A 24,101-nucleotide genomic window follows, 5' to 3' on the forward strand; every position below is an offset into this window, starting at 1 on the left:
TGGTTATACTCAGTTTCAACAGAGTAGGTCATCCAGAACATTAAAAAACACGACAATAAGACTAAAAAAGAAGGATCCAGAGAAGGAATTATCTAAAATTCCATGAATCATTACAGGCCAAAAATTAGTCTGAGGCAAGAGCTTAATTTTTAACAGAATTTTAGAGCCTAAATTTTAACAGAAATTCTAATTTTTAACAGAATTTTATAACTATTTTAAGACAATCAGATAAGATATTCGAAAGCAGTATTATAATTTTTTGATTTAGAAGATTTAAATGGTAAAATGTGTTAAGTTGGTCAGAAGCAAGAATTCCTGCCTTCTACTTGTAACTGAATAAAATCTTTCCTGTATGAAGCCTCTTTTTTTCACTTTGTCAGAAATGTGTGCAATGCTGACAGCCAACCCTGAGCACTAACAAACGAAACACTTTAAAATCCCCTACCCCAGTCCCTGTTCGGGAACCTCTTCTCCTTTGACTGAAACTGTTTGGGGGCATAAGGAATGTGTAAAATGTATTTGAAAAGAGACTCAAGGCTAGCTTACAATTGGGAAAACTCTTGCTATAAAGAGAAGCACAAAAGTTATTAAAAAAATAAATAACAAAACCTAGGAGCTTACCAATTCAACAACTAATTAAAAACCTTTACTTAATAACAGTCTCTTAAGCAACCTGAGTTACTGAACAACCTAGGAACAATCTGTACATTCTGGCCACTTAGAGCTTTCCTACAATGTTACTTCCAAAGAAACCTAATCTTTGCAATATGTGCAAACAAAGGCGCAGCTCAATTTAAGAGATCACAGATACTGAGAAGCTCTGACTCCTGGATTTGACCACCTACTACACCCTAAATGCTGTGCTAGCAACTGAATAGTTCATTCACCCAGAGTTTAATTACTTAAATCACCTCTGCCACCCTGCTTCTTTCTTCAGCTTCTTTCAGACCCCCTACTAAATATTTAGCGCCTGCATCTGATAATACTCAAAAAAAACATCAAATACTGAAATGGGTCAATTTTATTCCTGTCAAAATTAAAAGCTGAGTATATAATGACAAAATTCATTTTAACAATCCTTTTATCCAATAACAATTGTTCTTAACTGAGGAAAATTTTGTTCCTCGGGAGACAATATTTGGCAACCAGAGACACTTTTTGGTTTCACAGCTGTTGGGGGAGGGTGGGACTCAGCAATGAAGTGAGTGGAGGCAGGATGTTAACATCCCATAATGCACAGGACTGCCCCCACAGCAAAGAATGCCCCCACCCCAAATGCTAATAGTTTCCACATAGAGAAACCCTCATCTACAGCTTAGACTTACACAATCTTTCATAAAATGGAGAGCTAATTTACCTGTACTTTACACGTAAGTAACTCCTGGGAAAGCTTTACATTTGAAACCATATTAACACACCAAGACCAAGATGAAAAATAGTATACTTTCACCTTTTGAAACCCATAGGCTCTTAATTCAAGTCAGACAACATACAAAATTGATATGCTGGTTCAAAAATCTAACACTAAAGCAAGGAACTTAAGAATACTGGAGTTTAAAAGTTTAGAGAAAAACATCCAACTGTAGATCTGACCATGACCACAGCCTCATAGGAATAGTCATATGGTCATAGTTGTTTTTTTCCCTTTTTAGCTCTGGACAGTCTCAATTTTAAAGTAGGACTGGAACTGGAAAATACATTTCTTACATCACTCAAAATGAAAAGCATAATTTAGTAATGTTAAGAATTAAAAACCTGACATCAAATTCTAATGAGTTAAATTAGAATATTAATATTAAATGTTCATACTACACCACCTAAATCCATGGATTTTCTAAAGTTTAATGTTTCTGAACTGCAAGCTATAACCATTTATAGGCACATTTTAAACAGGTTTTTATTCACTTAAGGGTAATCAGCCTCACTATGTGAATACATATATTTAGGGAAAATAGATCCAATTTTTTAAGAGTTCATGAAATTTTCAATTTAAAAAATTAATATTTGCAAATGTCTTTTTCTAAAGTCAGTTTTGAAGTACCAAATGGATTATTTAAATTATCCAAGTATTGATTGTTCTTCTCAGGACCATGCTTATACTCTGCCTTGATATAACTGGACTGGAATGAATGATGGAAACAATTTTAAATCACATAAATGATAAGGGACTTGTATCTAGAATATATAAAGAATTTCTACAACTCAAATAAAAAAAGGCAACCCAACTAAATAATGGCCAAAGGTTCTGAATAAATATTTCTCCAAAAATGTACATGAAAAGATGTACAACCTCATTAGTCATCAAGAAACTACAAATCACAACCACCACAATGAAATATCACTTCATACTCACTATAAAGGCTATACTACAAAATACAAGTACCAACAAGTGTTCGCGAAGATATGGAGAAATTGAAATCCTCATACACTGCTGGTGGAAACATACAATAGTGCAGCCACGTTAGAAAATAGTCTGGCAGTTCCTCAAAAGGTCAAACAAATACTGTACGATCCAGAAATTCCACTCCAAAGTACATGCCCAAGAAAAAAATGTCCACACAAAAACCATGAAATGTTCACAGCATTATTCATAATAGTCAAAGAGTGGAAACAACCCAAATGTCCATCAGTGGATAAACAAAATGTGGTATATTCACACACAGAATATAATTTGGACAAAAAAAGAAAGTACTGATACATACTACAACATGATGAACCTTGAAAGCATGCTAAGTGAAAAAGGCCAGGCACAAAGGACCACATACTTATATAATTCAATGTTTATGAAATATCCAGAATAGACCCATGCAGAGACAAAAAATAGAATCACAGTTGCCTGGGGTGCGTGGGGGGCATGATATTGGTGGGAAATGAGGAGTGACTGCTGGGTAGGAGATATCTTCTTAGAGTGAAGAAAATGTTCTATATTCGATTGTGATCATGGTTTGCACAATTCTATAAATGTACTAAAACTCACTGAGCTGTATACTTTAAGTAGGTATGTGAATTATATCTCAATAAAGCCATTATTTTTTAAAAAGATACTTGGTTATGAAACTGCCACATGAAATCTGAACTATTATTTTTTTTTAAACTAAAAACTTCAGCCTTAACATTTTATAAATGTGACATGTTCGAGCTTCAATATTTATTAAATGTGACATGCTATGAATAATTCAAGAATCACACACCTTTGCTAACCTTTTGTGAGAGAGCACCATGTAGTAGTGTAAATTATACTAAGAGGAGAAATACTAAAGTATGCCACCTTTCAGAATTTGTTAGTTTAATATCAAAACTAACTCCAGAAGATGGACAGTCTTTACTTTACAGTTTCAAAGAGGCAACTTGCCAAAGTAACATAGTATTTACTAAGTAGGGAAACTATTTCATACCCAGTGTTATTCTAAAACTAATTTTCTTTCTACTGCTTGTCTAAGAGAACTGACCTAAGAAAACCTGGATTCAAGTTAAACTCTGGGATTGCCCCTTCCTAGCTGTTGGCCCACTTTAGTTTTTTCATCTGTAGACTTCAAAAGATTATAAAGATCGAAATGAAATAAAGAACTGGACATGCTTTTGCACACTGTAAAATTTTATTACAATCTTTTTAATTGTTTAAAATAAGTTTGGATTTTTTTCATAATGGAAACAAACTTTAAACATTAGGAAAAAACATTCCCACATACACTAAAACTAAAAAGTTGAAATTGCCACAAGGATAAGTCAGAAAAAGGCTTTTTTTCACCTCTGACACTTTTAGGGTCCTCTTTATCCTTATATAACAGAATTTTGACTGCTCTGGAAAATCCTGGATGGTAAAACTATAGACAAAAATAGAGCCACATGGTTTCAGCTATCACTACATCACAAACCACATAGAAACTGAAAAACCCTAAGGAAAAGGGCAGGTTCATTGTTTTTTCACCCAGAATTATAACTAGCAAAGCAATAATTTTAATAGCTCTACCTTCAACTTTGAAATTTCTTTCCTATTAACTCTAAAAAGCTATCATTATATAGCTATACCATGGAATACTATGCCATTTAAAAAATCATTTTTGAAAGACTAACAACCCAGGAAAATGCTCATAAAACATTGCTGCATAATAAAAACAAGACATGAAGAATGTTAGTTAAAATTCACTGAGCACTAGTAAACAGTAAAGTGTTAGAAATTGTGTTAAGAGCTTTACATGCTTTATCTTATTAAATCTTCACAACAGCCCTTATCACCATTTTACAAGTGAGGGAAACTGAGATTTATCTTTCTGGTAAGTGACACTAAGGTCACGGAGCAGTACATAAGGGCTGTGAAAGCTGACCTGTCCATTTATCCAAAAGATATGGCACTCATGTGTGTCCAGGCACTCAATTACATCCTAAAACAGTGACTCAGCAGCCCATACACTAACTATTGCACACTTTTTGTTTAAAAAATGAATGAAAAGATAGGGAACATCTTTACTTTGAGCTTAAGGTGAGATTCAGAGGTGTCTAGGTAAAGCCACTGGACGAGATTGTGGCTGGGGTTTGGGGTTGGTGGCAGTGGAATAGGAAGGACATTATGTCTGTGTCAGACTGGCCCTTGGACTCCTTGTCTAAACTCTATGGAGAAAGACGTTACAGGAAAAGGCTGTTGCCAGGAAGGAGTAGTCTAAGACACAGGGACAATCCTTGTGTGACACCAAATTAGAAAAGTCATTTTCTCCATTTTAGAGTAAGACACAGTTTGATTTGAAACACTGTGAGGATCACAAGAAATGCATACGACTCTGGCAGCTCCAGATTTTGCAACTTTGATATGCAAGGACATACCCTGCACAAAGACAGTGGGAGACGTTAAAAAGTAGGACACCTCCAGGTACCATTTTGAGCAGAAGAAATCAACCAGACAGGCAGAGAAGAGAGGAATGAGAGAAGACTGAGTTTTGGGGAAACAATCTGGGTCCTTGGAGAAATATCTAGATGAAATACTAAGGAGGATGAAGGTCCTCCTTCAACAAGAAGGGGCAAGAGCCAGTGACTGCTCATTGTTTTCACTTTTTAGGAGTTGGAAAAATAATTATCTATTGAAGTGGTGAAAACTGGAAGGTATTAAAAAACTGGGAGGAAATACCAGAATTTTAACAGGTCTATCTATGGGGAGTGTGATTGTTATTACCTTTAAATTAGCTGTATTTCCCCAAAATTGTCTACAGCGAACAGTAATATTTTATAATCAGAAAAATAAAAGGAGCTTTAAAAAGTTAACTAATCAAGTTATAAAAATGCTATTTCTAAGATTCAAGTTCAAAACTACAGCAAAATGTGTATTTCAGACCTCAAGAAAATTATATCTTGTTATGTATACAAAGTTAACTGTCACTCTTCTTAGAATTGGGAGTGTATTTTATTATAATTTTCCATTTCAATCAAAACGAAAGAAATTATACCCCCTAAATTTGTCTACCCCATTACATTTACTGTGTTGCTTTTGGTTCACCCATATTTTAATATCCTGTTCCAAAGGAGGAACCTCATATTCGCTGGCACACCAGAGTCTTAAAATTTGGGACTAGCAGACCTACGCAGACAGAAAATATCACCAAAGAGGCAGAAGTCCTGAGCTACACAATTAACCTCATCAGATCATCTGTAGCAGCCATTCCCTATAGACCTCGTTGCATCTCTACTGATTCTCATGCATCATAAACCAACTCTGAAATGACGACAGCAATGAAGTCGGTAATTGTTAAACTGCTCCTACTGCTTATCTTTGGAAATTCTGTTCTCTGGTAATACAGAAAAGCTCATGGGTATCACTGTAAACATCACCTTACGGCCCATTTCATCTTAAGATTGTTTTTAAAAGCAGAAATAAAATTTAAGGCATAACCCCAGCTACCCATCCTGTATGATAATATTTATTTAGAAAACAAGTATCAAAATAACTTTTTAATATCTACCAAAACCTCAGCTTCCTAATAGTGTTCATGAAAAGTATTTTATTGGTAAAGAAAAACTTTAAATTCAGTCATACATTTCAAAAATGGGGTCCAATTCTTACCTGGAGATTTGATGTCCAGCATAGAGGAGCAGGGCAGTCACAAAATACAGGTAAAGCTGAACCAGGTGCTGCCTGGGCAAGGTTAGTAGCACAACACTTAAGATATAACCTGTTGTAAAAATGAAGAGATATAAATAAAATACGAGTCTAATTTAGTCTCCAAATTAATTACACTAATAAAAAAGAGCTTGAAGTAAATTACTTTCCAATTAGGTTTCAACAACTTTGAGGTTTTTTTACATCACTATCAGAGTAAGGTCAGCACAGTAAAATCACTATGGATTTTTTGTTGAAGATATAAAGTATGTTTCACTTCTGTAGTACTTCTGTAGATGTTTCTACTTTATAACCAAATACATCACATAAAGGTGCAACGGGACTCCTCTCATCATCTACCCTTCCCGATATCTATTTATCTGTTCTATACCAATTCTCTCATTCTCTATCTAGTCCCAGAGAAAGAAGTGGGCGTCTTCATGTCCCTCTCTAAGGCTGCCCTTTCCATTCCATTTAAGATCTTATTTTTCCAACTCCTGAAAACTTCTATCTTCTACATTTTCAATCATTCCCGACACCAGTCCCTACCTCTTTTCAAAGGATGTGCAGAGCTCTTCCCCAATCTTAAAGAAAAATATCTCTTATTCTATTATCTATTTTTCTCATTCCACTGACACGTTATATGTAAACTATCTACCGATCCCTCTATTTTCTAAACGTGTTATTCCCTCATTACCCTCTACAATCTACAAACCCCCTCCCACTCTAAAGAGACTCAGAAGTCAATGATTACCTTCTTGTCAAATCTAAGACTTCCTGCTTCTCCTCGTCCCAGCATCTAAGGCAACTACCTTCAAAATTGTTATCCTTTGGTTCTGTGACATGAATTTCCTTTTACCCTCTAATTCTCCCCTCCACTTTCTTTTCACCCTCTCAAATGAAAATATGAAATTTAGTCTGTGAACAACTGCTTTTCTCTCTATAAAGTATCTAGCTCAAAGAATCTATTTTGTTGCTTCAAATATACCATTCCAGATGTATGTTATCAACAAACAGTTGCTGGAAACCTACTACATAAGCTAAAGAACGTAATGCTTAGTGTAAGCAAAACACTTCACCATTTCTTATTGGAAGTACACATTTCACAAAGCTCATACCTAAGACGTATTCCAGTTAAATGTTCTCATATACAACAGTAAAATGAGCTCCCATCCTCCTCCCTCAACAAGCTGGCTCATTCTTTCATTCTCCTAAATCCCCGCCACTCTGACTCAAACTGGCGTCATCTTTTGTTACTAAGTCCTGCTGAGTCTTCCTCAGTAAATCTCTCATGTGTTACCCTTCCTTTCCAGTCTCTATGCCCCATCCTAATCTGCTCTATAATATAATAGTACACTAATTGCTATTCTTCTTTCACTCTCTTTCCATCTTCATACATCCTGTATTTCATTACCAGGGTAATATTCCCAAAACGATCACTTTCATCTAGAGAACACTCTTGCTCTAAAACTTTCAAAAGTTCTGAACTTCTCAGTCTGACATTCTAGATCTTGAAAAATCTAGTCCCAGTCAACTCTCTTCTAACTAGTTTCCACTTATTAACGAGTCTTTGTTTGGGCACATGTATCCCTTCTTAGCAACTAATGCCCCACTCACGGTGACTCACTCATGCTTAAAACTAAGGAAACAGGAGGTGTGCTAAGGACTAAAGAGAGATTTCAGACTTCCCACACATCCTAACTTCAAGAACAATCCAGCACAAGTCAGAGATAAGTATTTCTATTCACTTTTCGTTTCTTAAAATAATTTCCCCAATTTATTTTATTAACCCCTATCTCAAAGGACTTTAGAGGTATTTAAAAGGATGTTTATTATATTTAGTAAGCATTTCTCGTGTTTGTTGCTGAAGGATTTTTCTAATCAGTCTATTGCATGAAACCTTTCCTTAAATTCTGTCTTTTAATGAACTAGCATTTTCCTTTCCAAGTATTCTAATCTTTCCCTTCTCCTGCACATCTCATAAAATCAGCTGCCAAATTCTGTAAAGATACTCATTTCATTCATTCTTTCAATTATCCAGTCTTTCAACCAACATTATTACATGTCAAGTGTGATCCATATGTACTAGACATATGGAAGAGCCAAAGAATAAAGAAATCAGTCTAGTGAAAAAATAAACATGGACAAAAGTATGAAACAATATTGGTGCTGTAATAAACAAACATTAGGAGGGTTATGGTTAATTAAGTGATTAAGTTTGATCTGGACCTCAAAGGTAAATGGAGCGTTATACCAGACTAAGGAAAAAGAGAAACAGTTTTAGGAAAAGAGAATAGCATAGAAAAACCAAAAACCAAAACAAAAAAGGTATAAAAACAAACAAACAAAGGGTATTATCAGGAGACAGTAAATTCTATACGCTAGACTAGAATTTGGTGTAAATAGAAAGACTATTGGGAGGGTATTGACAGACGATGCTGATACACTAAGCCTCAATATAAAGCCTTGTATATGATAAATTTAGACTGAACTAATGGTTCTCACTTAGGTTAGAGACCCACTTAGGTTACGTAATAAAACAAAAAAATGAAACAACAAAAATCCTATGACTCATCTATACTCCCATTTTCACATTCCAGTTGAAACATAACTATGATAATGACATATTGCACGAGATTTTTGAGAGATTATGAACACTTATACAAAAATGATAGTATGCACAAATCACTTGAACTACAAAGACTAGATAATTCTAAAGTTCATATAGAAAACTAACAATAACAGAAAAACTCAAAGCAGGAAATATAAAACAAGGAAGGCACTAACTATCAGACAGTAAAATAGAATCAAAATCCTCAGTAACAGGCAAACTAAAAGGATAGGAAAAAAGTTCAGAAATGAAACAAAATATATGTGATAATACAGTATATTAGTATGCAGTATAAATTAGTATGCAGTATATACTATATATTATATATGTATATGTATAATTTAGTATGTAACACTCAGGAAAATTTGAACTAATCTAATAAATACATACAGGTTACCAAACAGTAATCTGTAAAAAAAAGTAAAATTATACCTATAACACACTGTACGTGCATATAAATTCTAAATGAAGCAAAGATTTACATGTAAGAAACAATAAGTAAATTTAAGAAATAAAACCACAAAAACAATGCAATATGATAAAATTCTTTATAAACTCAAGAACAGGAAGGGCTTTTCTAATTGATTGAAAATCCTAAAGCTATAGAAGAAACAACAAATTGAACCACATTTAAAACAAATTCTGCATGTCAAAACACCAAGCAAAATCAAGGGAAATGAAACCGGAAAACATAATTTCAACTCATCACAAAAGGTTACTTTCTGTAGTCTATACCAAACTCCCACAAATCGGGAAGAAAAGGCTAACAATCCCATAGAAAAGTGAGCAAGGGACATCAACTACCAACTCTCTGAAAAAGAAATACACATTTTTCTTAAACGTAAATACATTACATCTCACTCATAAGAAAAATACAAATTAAAACTACATTTAAAAACATACATTTTTCACCTACTGGAGTAGCTAAATATAAAAGGTTGACAACATTGTTTTGAAAAGGATGTCGACTGCAGGAACTCACAGCCATTGTTAGTGGAGGTACAAAATAGTAAAACCCTGTGGTTAGTGCCTAGGGAGAATGGTATTGATCAGTATTGCAAATGTATATACTCTTTAAGCCGGCAATTTCACTTCTAGTAATTTATCCCAAGGCTATATTTGCATCTAAGGACATTATGGTTATACAAAATTATTTAGAATAACACAATGAAATAGAAGACAGAGCTATCTAAAATGTCTACCTGTAGAGTAATTAGTTCAATAAACGATGGTACTGCCATATGAGGATACTACCCCACTGTAAAACAAAACTGTAGGGCTGGGGAAGAGTGAGGCCTCCACATTTAATCAGAACCTTATGATTTGACAGAACAGAGTACAAAACTGTTTCATGAATACCTAAAAGCAGTAGTTATGGCTCTATGACACATCAGTAAGTTAAAACAAACAAAAGGTTCGGAACAGTGTGTATTAGGCTACCATTTGTACAAACGGGGAAATACATTTCTACATTTATATATCATATTTACATTTATATATCAATATACCTTTAACATTTACATATATATATATAAATATCTCTAGAATTATACAAGAAAGTAAAAACAGCTGCTGTTGGGACTCAGAATGAGAACTCAGTGGATGAGGAGCAGATATAGGAGAAGATAACTTTTCGCTGTATATTTTTTATGCTTTTTGAACATAATTACCAACTTTAAAAATTAAGAATTTTTAATTTTTAAAATGTGCTTTAAGGATGAAATTCTGTAATCGAGAACATTATATAAACACTACTCATACGTAATACTTTGGCAGAGAGGTTACTCCAACTAAAAACCTGAAATTATCTACTGTAGACAATCACTGAGCTTACTCTACCATAGCATGTAGTAAGTATATTTAAGAAGTCTCAGTTGTTTCCAAAGTTAGGTCAGAGAGCAATGAATGGCAATGTAACAGAAACATTCAATCTCTAAAATTAATGTTTCTCGTTATTAGGCAGCTGTTTTTATAATATTTCAATCTATTTAGGAATAATATATACGATAAGCACATTTTTTAAACCACAGGGTGAATTATTTTGCTGATTAAGCTAAAAATCTAAGCCAAGTACTCAATTGTTCCTCTACAACAGACTGGAATTATTTTCCATAAATTGGCTAACATACAAAGCCTTCAATAAAGGGCTGAGAATTATAGTGCTTCGCGGCATGAAAGAATAAAAGAACCTTCTCATTTCACAGACTTTCCCAAGGTAGTGCCTCCTAAGAGAGATGAGTTTATTGTATTCAGGTGTTCTGCTTCCCGGGCACCGTCTTTTCTGCTAGACCGCAATTCTTCCCACAATGGCTTATTTGGTAATCTTTTAGAGCGTAAGGGGTTCTCATGGCTAAGCTTTGGAATCCATAAAGTTCTTCTATAGATAAAAATAAAAAATCTCATAAAGACAGGACAACCCTTCACAATTTTATTAAAAAATTATACTTGTTGACGGGCAATTCTAATAAAAATATTAATAAAACCATTACAGTACATCATTCATACCATGTCTTGAGTTAGGCAATAGCAACATTAAATAAAACATATTGTTGCTATCATTACAAGTAAACCAAAAGTTAACCTAAAAATTAAGGATCATGACTTCCATTGTGGATGAATTTTATCTGTTTCCTGCCTGTATTTCTTTAACCTCTTAACATTACTTTTACCACTAACTCCAAATTATAATATCATTGCCCACATTTCATTTAACTGAAATAAATGCTTTACCTTCAACTGATATTAATGTATTGGAACAATGAAGAATATTGCATTTCAAAAAGCTTACTTTCTGAATTACTAGTAAAATCCAAAATACTGACAAATTAGAACAGGCCAAATGTCTGGAAAGGCATTTTTCATTATTTACATTTTATCCTATTAAAATCTAAAATGTTTTCTTCTGCCTTCTAGTTTCATCCAGTAAATAAACCCAACACCGTCTGTTTTCCTCTACCCCTCACAATCCACATCCACTGGCAAGACAAGACTATAAACAAGATTCATAAACATTCATCAATGACTATCTCTCCCTGTCATCTCAATGTAACTGGACCTCATGTTACCCAAATTAAAAATATGCAGACATAAAATAAATCAGAATGCTCACTAAAAGATGAGAAAAGGTGATATGGACACTCACCTACATAATGCATGTTAAGAGCCAAATACTTATATTGAAAAAGAGGGTTGTTGCTGAGGCTACTTCTTTGGATCTGCTGGAAGAAGGAGCTGACATCCCATCTGTACAGGACATCCAACAGCATGATGCTTGGCACCCTCAGGGCCACATTTAACACTGCCTCCATTTTCTCCTTTGCGGCCATGTTTTTTTCTAGGAGCAGACCTAATATTCAGGAGACACAAAACAAAAATAAGTCACCTCAAACAGCTTTTAGATATCCTCTTATGAATCTAATGGATTGTCAGGTACTATACAAAAACTACCTTACAATGTATCAAACTTCTTAGCATCGACTTCTAGGTATTTATACTATAAGCTTTGTACTATGCTTTCACACTGACTCAGGTCTGCCCAACCTTAAGATTCTAATTAAATGTTTGGGCCTCAAAACTTATTTTAAAAAAGCCCCTAACTCCAAATCTAGGCACATAGCAACAACATACCCTCTAAGAATACTGTAGCTCTCGTCCAGTCAACTTGAAAAGAAAAATTCACTCCTATGAAGTTACTTGAGATTTATGTAGCTCTTAAAAAAAGAGGGAAAACACTATTTTTTATACAAAAAAACTAAGCTATTCAGTAAAAATTTGATAATTACACAGTAAGTTTGCAGCATCTCAGTCTACCCTTTTCCAAAATTGAAGTACTGAATTTACATGATATACATACAATTCAGAGAACCTAGGATATGTAAAAGTAAAGAAAACAGTATTTGCAATACTGTTTCCTTGAATCACTGCAGTTAAACTTTTAGTCGGAAATTCGCGTAATCTACCTTCAAGGTAGGAAAATAATGCTCATCAAATTCTTCCTGTGACACAAACATCCTGGCACAACAGACATGCTGGCACATGAACAAAATCAGGCACTGTGAGTCTGCAGCCCGTCTTTGCTGAGCTGTTGATGAGTAGACGAATGAAGGGAATGAAGGAAAAAAAGGAAGAAAATGAAGGCTCTCCAGAACTATCTACTATCTAAAAGGATAACTCAGTGGAAAATGATTTTATATGACAGAAATGCCAATTAATCCAAGGAATTATAAAAAAGAACAGGGTACACAAAAGTGGGGAAAAGACAATTTTAAGAGTAAAGATAATTCTGGATTGTTGGCTCTGACAATTTCCTTTTAAGAATTATGCTGAGAAAGCTAAACACATTTCTAACTTTGGCAGTAATTTCAGACATTACAGGACAAACTAAAACATTTATTTCTGAAGAAAATTACAGGGACAGATTGCTATGCTATGGTTAAATATTTGTATTTCCATTTTACCCTCTAATTTTGATAGCTTCCTAGCTCAGATATTTTTTTTTTAAAAAGCAGCTCAGCTTGGCACACCATTATCATAAGCTTCTTAATCACTGAAAAACTGATTAATTTAACTGACTGTTGACTGATCCCATATCACTCCCATTACCCAAATGTGATAGATATGCTATCAATAACGCAAATTTAACATTTTTATAAATACTGTAATTCTGATTACTTTAAATGAACAAGATTGCTATAATTCTCCCATATATAAAAAAAATAATATTGTGAGAGATTCAAAACCAAATAGCTGTGTCCTACGGGGAAAAAAGGCACTGAAAAATAAAATCTCTAATCAACATTCATTGCAAATTATACCACTCGGGAACGTAAATTTCTCAAAGCTCGTATTATCAGAAAAAAAGGAAAAAAAAAACCTGGGAAGAATTGCACCAAAACATTCACATTAACATCTTTTCAAACAGTGAGGCTGAGGTAATTTTTATTCCCTTGTAGAGTTTTCCATTTGTCAAATGTTTTAGAATACCCATGTGTTATTTGGGGAGGTAGGGAGATGCATTTAAAAGAAAATTTCTTGGTAAAAAGTGTAGTGTGCCTGTACCATCTAAATGACTTAAGGGAATATACGGGAAATAACTGCTTACTCTGGTGGTCAAACTGATAACTCAATGAACTCTTGGAAGTTTAACTATTTTTCCATATTCTAGAATCTAAGATACATCACTACTCCTATTGGAAGCAACAACAACAACAAAAAAACAGGAGTATTACTGAGTTAATACTTGCGATCCATATTTATTTCATCTGACTTGGAGCCTTTCTGTTTGTAATGTGTTGTGTTTTTAAATGTACTCACTGTCAATATTTACTGTAGCTCTTAAAAAGGATAAAGAAAAAAATTAAGCAAATAACCAATCCTGCATTAGAAATCAAGACATGAACTGCTGGGGGAAAAAATTCTCCCAAGTTCTTAGAAGATCATCTCTATTATAAAAGAAAGCCATTAGCACAATGGTACATATTCCCTCTTAATCATCTCTACTCCTGTCTCACAAATAGAGCAAGAATAAAAAGAAAATTTGGGGTCCTTAAAGCTGTCAATGCAGAAGGATACCTAAGAAGACAGAGCCCCAAACTCTACTGCACAGTAAACTCAAGGTTCAAATGTCTAAATTAAGAAGGGCCTTGGACAGAATATGTGTATATAATAACAAATCTACTGATCATTAAAAATTTCATTTATTTCTGTATGTATGTGATATTTTAGCAAGTAACTGGCAAGCTTACCATGTATAGGAATGTGAAGGAAACAAAGTTAATACATGGAAAAACAAATCCAAAAGGTTACTCAGAAAAGCTGTGAAAGGAAAGGAGAAAAAACCCCATCGTCCCCCAAATTTTGTAATTTTGAATCTTTCTGAAGTAGAAGTGCCACATGAGAGATAGGGTGGCGACCAACACAAATAAAATGAGTGTACACTACACTCTAGCACCACACACTAAACAAACATCCAAACAAAATGTTGAAATATTTATCTTGTTTGCAGACACCTGAAATCACTCACACCTGCCAAATCACTCTATTACCAGCATGAAGTAAAAATGGAGCCTTCTCTCCTGGAGTAAAGATGTTTGGTTTAAGCCCAATTTATCTTTTTCCTTACATTTGTTGGACAGATCTAATGGGCATATTCTAAGTCGGAAGCAGCTCAAAATCTCTTAAAACCAAAACAATATACCAAATAATGCTTGAAAATAAAGGTAAAGAAAATGTAAAGGCTTCACACTCCTAAAGCCAAATATATAAGCTGCTTCCTGCCCAGTTCAGTTGCATACATTCTACCATTCATGCAAGATTTTAAAACTTCCTTCTTGAACTATGAAAAGAACTGGGAAAACAATATTACAACACAATGTCTCAGCAAGTAACAAAACTAAATGTAACTCAAACTTAAAGATGCTTTACACAGTAAAGCAGCGTTAAACAAACCAAAAAAAAAAATCTTTCCCTCGAATAACGGCAAAAAAGGCTCAACAAATGCTAACCAAAAACAGTGCCACAGTGATTTCATTAAATGACTTTCCCAGGCTTGGAAGCAGCTATTTGGAAGCACCAGGTTTGTACATTGCTATTTACAAACACAGTAATGTCTTGTATAAGTATAACGTTGCATGGTTCACCATTCATATTTGCGGGTTAGGAAACACAGGAGCCTCATCCTACACTTTCCTGAAAACAATGCATTTGTTTTGAATTTGAAGGGATCAAACATGAACAATATGAAAAACGTAAAATTTTTAAAGTGATAGCTTGTCTCGGTTGAAGACTTGTCCAATAAGAAAAATGGAAAATGTGGTCTTACAAAAAAATGAACCGTATTTTACATCTAAATAAACTCCCTTTTAAAAGGCAAAGCAAAAATAAGAATGCTATATGACCCGATTTAAAAATATTCAGTACAACACTTAGATAATTTAAGGCAGAAAGTTTCTACACCTTTTCCCTCATCAAAAGAAAAAACAAAAATTAATTATCATTCACCATTAATTATCATTCACCATCTTTGTCCCATCCAATTAAAAAAATAACTATCATCTGTTGAAACCAATCTTAAAACTGACAGATTTTCTAGTTGTACGTATGTCAGGATGGTAAGCTCTAAAAATGTAAGAGGGCAAAGCTAGAGCCTAAAATCACAAGTAAACACAGCCAAAAACTGATATGGGAGAACGCACGTCTTATATAAGCATTGACACGTTTTAAATATAGCTGGTCCTCCCCACTCCCACGCATTGCTAGCTAACTTTGTGTGTACCTGATTTCCACATAAACTACTAGCAGTTCTGTGGTTTCTCATCATCTCCAAAACGGCAAAGATATGGAGTCCATTCTGAATAAACGGGCCACCTTTCAATTTAAGGAGCCAGACAGTGGAAATAAAAACTGCTACCTCTGCCGTTGGGCGCTCAGCCTGGGTCACGCCTGCAGCACAGACAGCTCATCCTTGGTCATGATTCAAGATTCAGAGCTGCACACTCCGTATTTTAAAAAATAAAAAGACACAGTCCTCTCCTTTCAAACTAGTTTCCTGTTTACTGTAGGCTGTGATGCAAAAGCCATCCATTAATCTTTGATGCCTTCTCAGTGCGAAGCCCCCTTCCGCTGTCCCCGCACCGCCTCCCCCCCCCCGCCCCCACGCGTGCTGATCTCAGACGCGTTTGAACTATAGTAACCCCAACTCAGCTCGCTGCAAAGCAGGCAGCGCTTTAGCAGCAGCAGCCGCAGCCGCAGCCGCAGCCGGGCCGCTGCCCCCGCGGGGCTAGGGCATTACGTTCACAAAAACTCTGCCAGAAGAAGGGGCCCTTGCCAGGGAGCTCCCCTCCTGTCTGGCCAAGGGTGCTGGCTACCCCGCGCCACACACCAAAACGCTTCCAAAGACAGACGCGGGCGAAGTTCTTCGTCCCCGAACAGCAAGGGGTCTCGTTCCAGAAGGGAGAGCAGGGATCTCCGGGACATTGGGTGGGGAAAGCAGAACTGGACTGGGATGCAGAAAAGATGGCAAGCCAGAGAGAAAACGAGAGACAAAAAGGATGGGATGATGAGAGCTCTTGCTGTTTAAAAAAAAAGAAAAAAGACAGATGGGATGCAGAGCAAATGGGTCCCCATTCTGAGAATGATTTGGCAGGCCTGTCTGCAGCCCCCCAAACAATCTCAAACCGCCTGAATGGGGGGAGGCTGAGTTTGGGGTGCGCAGACCAAAGAAGGGTAAGGCGAGACAGGAAAGAGGGAGGGAAGCTTGGAAGCAAAGTGGACAAAGACGCAGACAAGGAAAAGTTGCGCGTAGAAGCTGGAGAAAAGGAGCTAGGCAGCCCAGGAAGGGGCTTCCAAAAGGCCTCGGAAGGGGATGCTGGGGAGGCGATGGGCGAAAGCGGAGCGCGGGCATCTTAGGAATGCTGGGCAGGCGAGGGAAATCTCCAGGATGGGGAGGTGGGAGGCGGGAGGCCATGCACGGGAGCTGGGGGAAGGGGGCTCCGCGCGGGGCCCCAGGAGGAGAGCGCAGAGTCGGAGAGCGGGTGGCCGGCCGGGAGGGGCTGGCTGTCGGGAGGGAGGGCGCTGCGGGTGAAGAAGGGATGTGGACGCCGCCGAGGCTGCAAGGAGAGGAGGCAGGGGAACCGGGAAAGGGGCTCAGGGAGAGCGGAGACCGGGATGGGGGAGGGGAGGGAGGATGCGGGAAACGGACCGGGGGCTCGGCAGGGGGCCGGCCGGAGCGGACGGTTCGGTCACCTCGGCTCCCTGCCCGCGGGGCGGCGCCGCCGGCGGGCTGTACGGCTCCGCAACTCCCCGGCTCTCTCGCCCGCCCTCCCGTTCTTCTCGGGCGGCGGCGGCGACGGGGGCCGGGACGACGCGGCTCACAGCGGCGGCTCCTCCGCGCCGGGCCTTGGTGGCTGCGTCTTGGGAGGCGGCGGCAGCGGCGGCGGCAGCGGCCCGACCCGTGCGGTCACCATCGTCCGCGGCAGCATGCGCTCGCTGGCCGAGCCCCTCAGCAGCCGGCGGCGGCCATGGCTTCCTGCGCTCGTTCCTCCCGCCCCCGGCGCTCTGCGGCGGCCGCGACCCGGCTCCCGTGCTCTGCGCCTGCGCGCGGCCCCGCCAGCGCGGCGCGCCCCTCCCCCGCCCCCGCCCCCGCCCCCGCCCCCGCGCGCGCGCGCCGGACTCACTCACAATCGCAGCCGCCGGGTGTTCCCGCGTAGCCTCCGGTGCTTGCACACACCTCCCGCTGCCCGCACAGCCAGGCTCCGGCGGCTATGGAGACGCGTGCCACCGCGACACCTGTCCGCGCACTGTGCCACGCGCCATTCTGACATACGTGCACTCTCACACTGCCTGAACACCACGAGTCGCCCGCACCCACAGCCACCCTCACCTGCCCGGACCACGGGGGAGACTTGGAGGCTCTGATCCTTAGCCCGTGCAATAGCAGTGATGCCAGAATCTTTTTTACCTCCCTCGCTGACTGGACGAGACTGTCAACACCAAAGCATCAGACCACGTCTGTGAAGGCTCAGGCAGAGCCTATCGCAGCACAGGGGCTCGGTAAACCTTTGTTGAATACGTGAGTGGATGAATGAATAAATGAATTGGAACTGTTCACTGAGGATCCTTAATTGGAAACTTCCGATCCCTTGCTTTAAAAGAATATGTTCAAAACATTTTACTGTAGTATGAAACTAAATGGTATTTTGTGTTTGTCTTCTTTGGAGTCCAAGGTTCAAAATAGAGATGACACACGTGCACAAGTCCCTAGCACTGACCAGCATTTCTCCCCTAATTTAAACGTCCACACACCTTTTAGGACAGGAGCTGTTCCCCACTGAAGCACATTGTGTGTGCACAGAACGAATGAAGGACGTTGCTAGTCTTCTTGGCTTTGGCAGAACTCTTATTAATCACCCGTTTTTCTACGGCCCTGCCTTACCATGACCCTCCACAGATCTCCTCACCTCTGCCCACCACCCTCCAAAAAAACCCCTACCTACACTGTTCCTTGCGTTGTCTTTAGTTAGTTCCTGGAGAGCCAGTCACTATTAGAAACCAGTCTGGCCTTTGATGTTGGCAGTGCCTATAATATAGAAGATACACGCCCGTAGGTCAAATGTTGCAACGATTCTGGATCGTCCTGAAATTGTGAAGCCTCAACGTCTGCCTGTTACAAGAGATATTAATGTGTTTCAATCTAGATTTCTGTGTTGGGGGCCTTCCTTGGAAATTCAAGTCTCTGGTCTCTGCACTCTAAATGATAAACCCCCAATCCTGAGCAACTTTTGTTGTCCTGTTAAAATTGTAAAAGCAAGTTCTACATTTAACAAAGTGTAATCACTGGAGGCATCCATCAAATTCAGAGTAACTTCCACTAGTTTGATAGCTCTGTCGAAACCAATAGAAAGCAAGTTTTTAAAATTTCTGGGAATTATGTTCATAACCCTAGAGCCAACTTTCATCCCGGCGCCTTAGACTACTTTAGAATAATCATTAAGCCTGATACACATCCCAGGGAAGCAGTTTTATGAATCTCTTTATATAGCCTGTTAAGTAAGAAATTACAGAAACCACATGACTAATGGCTGAAATAGGAAACTGCCCAAGATAGCAAGGCCTTATTCTTTGGTTTCCTCCCAGTAAAATTTGACTTTACCACTGTCTCAGTCAAGAAAACAAAAGGACAGAAATGTTACAAAGAAGTCAAAATCTATATAATGCTAAATTCTAATTGGATTTATTCTTCTAGGGTGAATTGCAGAATCTTAAAATATTAATTTAGTATTACCAGGTTGGTGTGTTTTACTTCAATGCAGGGAAGGCCTACCTTAGCTCTCACCTTTACTTGATGTAAAGGGGGGAAAAATGGCTTCAAAGCCTCATAACCCTAACTATAAGTACTCTGGACTTGTAAAAGCAGGAAAAAGGCCCATGCCTTTTTTGCCTTTGAATTTTATAGCAGGTCCCTGTAAATGCTTAAGTTCAAAACAAGTAAAGAAAATTACTCTGGTAATGAAAGGGTTACTGCTATTATATTACTGCTGATCCAGTTTTGGGAAAGGTCCACATTGCCAGAAGCAGGTAACCAAATCAAAGTAAAAAGAAAGGCAGAGAAAAAAATAGGCGTGGGGCAGTAGAGAGAACTGCTCAAATAAAAGAACAATCACAATGTACTTTCTAAAAGTATCCAAACCCACCCAAATCAGGAAAGGTCAGGAGCAAAATTCATGGTAAGTACCTGGAACCAAGCTTAAGGAAATACCCAAATGCCACAGCTTGGTCATAAAAGGAATCAAGTTAGGGTGCTAGAAGAAAAGGAGTGGAGTGTTAATGGCTGTGGAATGGCAAACCAGTCAGATTCTAAAGGTTAAGTTCCTGTTCACTAAATGTATTCAACATTGAGGAAGTCAGCACAAAGTTTAGAAGAGTGCATATTTGTTACAGCTCTAGCCATTCCAAAGGGGGAGTCCCTGAATTCCTTACAGAACCAACTATTGCTAATAGTCACCTAGAAAGTCTTCGTTGCAAATCTTGGTAACTGATGGTCAGTTTGTCATGCACACTACCTCGTAGATCCAGAGATAAGATCTCATAACAGATTTCACATAATGGGGCCAAAATCCAAAGGTCTTGGCTAGCCAATATTGGAAAATGGGGAAAAGGAGAATTTTCATTTACTCATTTATTCACTCATTTTGTTAGTTCCTAATGTTTTCTGGGCACTTTGAGGTTTTCTCTACCCAATTCAAAAATAATTTTCTTGAATAGAAGAGTCTAAATGATACATAAAATCTCATTGAACCTAGCTACCCCAAGGTTTGATTTTGAAAGCCAATTCTAAGAAGAAAACTATATAGTCATGAGTGGCTTAACCACAGGATATGCTCTGTGAAATGCATGGTTAGGTGATTTCGTCACTGTGCAAACATCCTAGAGTGCACTTACACAAACCTAGATGGTATAGCCTGCTTCACACCTACGCTATAGGCAGAGCCTATTGCTCCTAGGCTACAAACCTGTACAGAATGTTACTACACGGAATACTGTAGGTAATTGTTAATGCATTGTGCTACCTTATGAGGGTAATAGGAATTTTTCAGCTCTGTTAAAATCACCATCATATATGCAGTCCATCATTGACAGAGATATCCTTATGTGGTACATAACTGTAGTTTTCTTAGGCAACATGCCTTAGTAAAGGGAGATTCACTCTTTTTGCCATATAAGTGAGATGTAATTCACATACCATACAATAAACCTAAAGTGTGTGATTCAGTGGTTTTTAGTATACTCAGAGCTGTGCAATCATCAATCAATTTTAGAACATATTACCCCTCCCTTCCAAAAAAATTCCATGTATCCATTAGCAGTCACTCTCCCTTTGCCCCCTAGCTTCAGACAAGTACTGATCTTCTGTCTCTACAGATTTGCCTATTTTAAACATTTCATACAAATTAAATCATACAAGATGCATACAAGATGTTGCCTTTTGGGTCTGGATTATTTCACTTAGCATAATGTCTTCAAGGTCCATCCATGTTGTATAGGTACTTCATTTCTTTTTATTGCCCAATAAAATTCCATTGTATGGATACGTACACCACGTTTTATCTATCCATTTACCAGCTGATGAACATTTGGGTTGTTTCCACTTCTTGCCTCGTATGAATAGTGCTACTATGTATAAGCTTTTGTGTGACATGTTTTCATGGTACATACTTAGGAGTAGAATTGAATTGATGGGTCATATGGTAGCTCCATGTTTAACTTTTTGAGGAGCTGCCAGACTATTTTCCAAGTGTCTGCTCCATTTTACATTCCAGCCAGCAGTTTATGAGAGATTTGCCCTTAGATTCAGATGGCCCCTTGTTAGATGCGGACCCTGTGCCAAGTATAAAACAGGAATAGATAGTATCTACTTCACAGATTATAATGTAAAATAAATGAAATGATGGATGCTAATATTCTTGGTTCAAAGTAAGCCCTCAATAAATGTGATAGTTCCCTTCCTTCTGTCTTTGGTATTTGGCTGGCAACATTCATTCTGTAATAAAAGCAGAGATAAAATTGTAACCCCCTATTAACAATAAGAGATGCACACACATAGTTGGTGCTGAATAAAATACTTTAATTGATAATTGGAAAAGCAATAGAACTTATATTGTTTTAATACCAAAATTAATTTATCATTTTCTACCTCCTGTGGAACTAATATCTGAGTCTATAGGAGGAAAAAACATAGAAACACATCAGCTTTTGTTTGGTTTGGATTTTTCAGATTTTCCCCAAAACAATTTTTATTTTCCCAACCTTTAATTTTGAAGAGTTTCATATATACAGAAGAATTAAAAGAATATTAATATCACTCATATACTTACCATCTAGATTCAACAATTGTTAAAGTTTTGAATATTTGCTTTATCTATGTGTGTGTCATTTGTTAAGCTATTTGAGAATAAGTTGCAGACATCAATACACTTCAACCCCTTAATATTTAGACTGCCTCTTTTAGAAATAAGAGCTTTCTCTAATATTACCAAATGCCATTGTCATACTGAAGAAAATGGACTGTAATCCCCTAAATCTTTTACTGTCCACTCAATATTCAAATTTTCAGTTCTTCCTGAAATATCTTTTACAGATACCTTTTTTTCCTAACCAAAATCCAATCAAGTTTCACTCATTGACTTCGTATGTCTTACAAGCCAGCTTTGCTTTTAATCAGTCTGGGTGCTTGTCTGTTTTGAATCTCTAACATCAGCAGGGAGAAAAAAAATGTACTGTTGTTTGCAGATTTAAGCTCAGCTGGTGCACCTCTATCCTACCCAGCCCTTTCTTTGTCTTGATTCCGATTAAGCCTGAAATGGGAAGTACCATGTTTCCCCAAAAATAAGACCGGGTCTTATATTAATTTTTGCTCCAAAAGATGCATGAGGGCTTATGTTCAGGGAACGGTCATCCTGGAAAATCATACTAGGGCTTATTTTCCGGTTAGGTCTTATTTTCGGGGAAACATGGTAGTAGTACAAAATTGTGCCCTATTTTTCAAACATGATGATATTCAATGAAATAGGATAGATATTGATTGTCATAGATATCTGTTAGTTGCTTCCCCAACATCTTTTATTCTCCTTTCTCTCTCTTTAATACTGATGCCGGAGTCGGAGCGAATCCCCAGGAGTGGGGACTCAAACCCTGGGCTAACAAGGTTCTTGGCTTCACATAGGAAAGAACTCAAATGTGAGCTGACAGAGAATTTAAAGTGAAAGTAAGTTTATTTAGCAGAGAGTAAGAAAGGAAAGGCCACCCAACAGACAGAGTGGCAGTCTCTAACCTCTAATGGAAGAAAGACTCCTTCCATCCACCAGGCTAGGGGTTTTATGTGTTTTTTGTTGTAACGGAAAACTTCTTGGGTATAGGGAAGTTCCGCAAGGTACAAAAAGAATAGGCGCAGGTCTACCTTTAACTTCTCTCTCTTTTTTTTTTAAACATTTTATTGGGGGAGGGGAACAGGACTTTAGTGGGGAACAGTGTGTACTTCCAGGATTTTTTTTTCCAAGTCAAGTTGTCCTTTCAATCTTAGTTGTGGAGGGTGCCGTTCAGCTTCCAGTTGTCCTTTCAGTGTTAGTTGTGGAGAGCGCAGCTCCGCTCCAGGTCCAGTTGCCCTTGCTAGTTGCAGGGGGCGCAGCCCACCATCCCTTGCGGGACTCGAGAAATCGGGACTCGAGAAATCGGGACTCGAGAAATCGAACTGGCAACCTTGTGGTTGAGAGCCCTCGCTCCAGCCAACTGAGCCATCTGGGAGGCAGCTCAGCTCAAGGTGCCGTGTTCAATCTTAGTTGCAGGGGGCGGAGCCCACCATCCCTTGTGGGATTTGAGGAGTTGAACCGGCAACCTTGTGGTTGAGAGCCCACTGGCCCATGTGGGAATCAAACCACCAGCCTTCGGAGTTAGGAGCACAGAGCTCCAACCACCTGAGCCACTGGGTTGGCCCCTATCTTTAACTTTTGTAAGGTAAAGCTTGTGACTAATAGGTTTATTTATCGGAATGGTCATAATGGCATCTCTGCTCAATAGGCTATGGATGGTCTGTTCTGTATGATTAACATCTGCCTGAGATCTGTGTCCTGGAGCGCATAGGCAGCAGGCTTGGAATCCAACCTCCTCGTTCCTTCTTCTATAATAATAGTCCTCATGCCCCTTTCCTATATTAATACCACGTTGAATGTTCTAGCTATATAGTCTATTGGTCATTGATCATGGATGGGTCAATCAGTTTATTCTATCTTCCATAGTGATTAGTCCAGGAAGGACCCAGGACCCAAGTCAAGCCTCAACAATCAGGGCAAGACTCAACACCAGAGCTTTTGACTGAACTATAGGGAGAGACGTTTCTCTTTCCTGCTAAACCTA

At 38.2% G+C, this 24,101-nt stretch overlaps 1 protein-coding gene across 13 annotated transcripts in view; it reads right to left on the reverse strand.

Annotated features, from left to right (window-relative positions):
* RNF145 (ring finger protein 145) overlaps window positions 1–17,784 on the reverse strand; it is a 67,438-nt gene extending 49,654 nt beyond the window's left edge. For 5 of the 13 annotated variants that reach the window (XM_081035689.1, XM_081035688.1, XM_081035694.1 and 2 more), the window contains exons 1-3: window positions 17,439–17,752; window positions 11,839–12,042; window positions 6,050–6,158 (exon numbers count right to left, since the gene is read on the reverse strand). In XM_081035689.1, coding sequence (XP_080891815.1) covers window positions 6,050–6,158; window positions 11,839–12,022 — 293 coding nt within the window. In that variant the 5' untranslated portion in view covers window positions 12,023–12,042; window positions 17,439–17,752. Of the gene's footprint in view, window positions 1–6,049; window positions 6,159–11,838; window positions 12,043–12,655; window positions 12,677–16,101; window positions 16,257–17,394 lie in introns of those variants that run through there. The other 8 variants (XM_081035695.1, XM_081035691.1, XM_081035698.1 and 5 more) reach the window with 7 other exon arrangements.
* Window positions 17,785–24,101: the final 6,317 nt, after the last annotated feature.

Source organism: Rhinolophus hipposideros, assembly GCF_964194185.1.
Source record: "Rhinolophus hipposideros genome assembly, chromosome: 23".
In the NCBI taxonomy this organism is placed as follows: Eukaryota; Metazoa; Chordata; class Mammalia; order Chiroptera; family Rhinolophidae; genus Rhinolophus; species Rhinolophus hipposideros.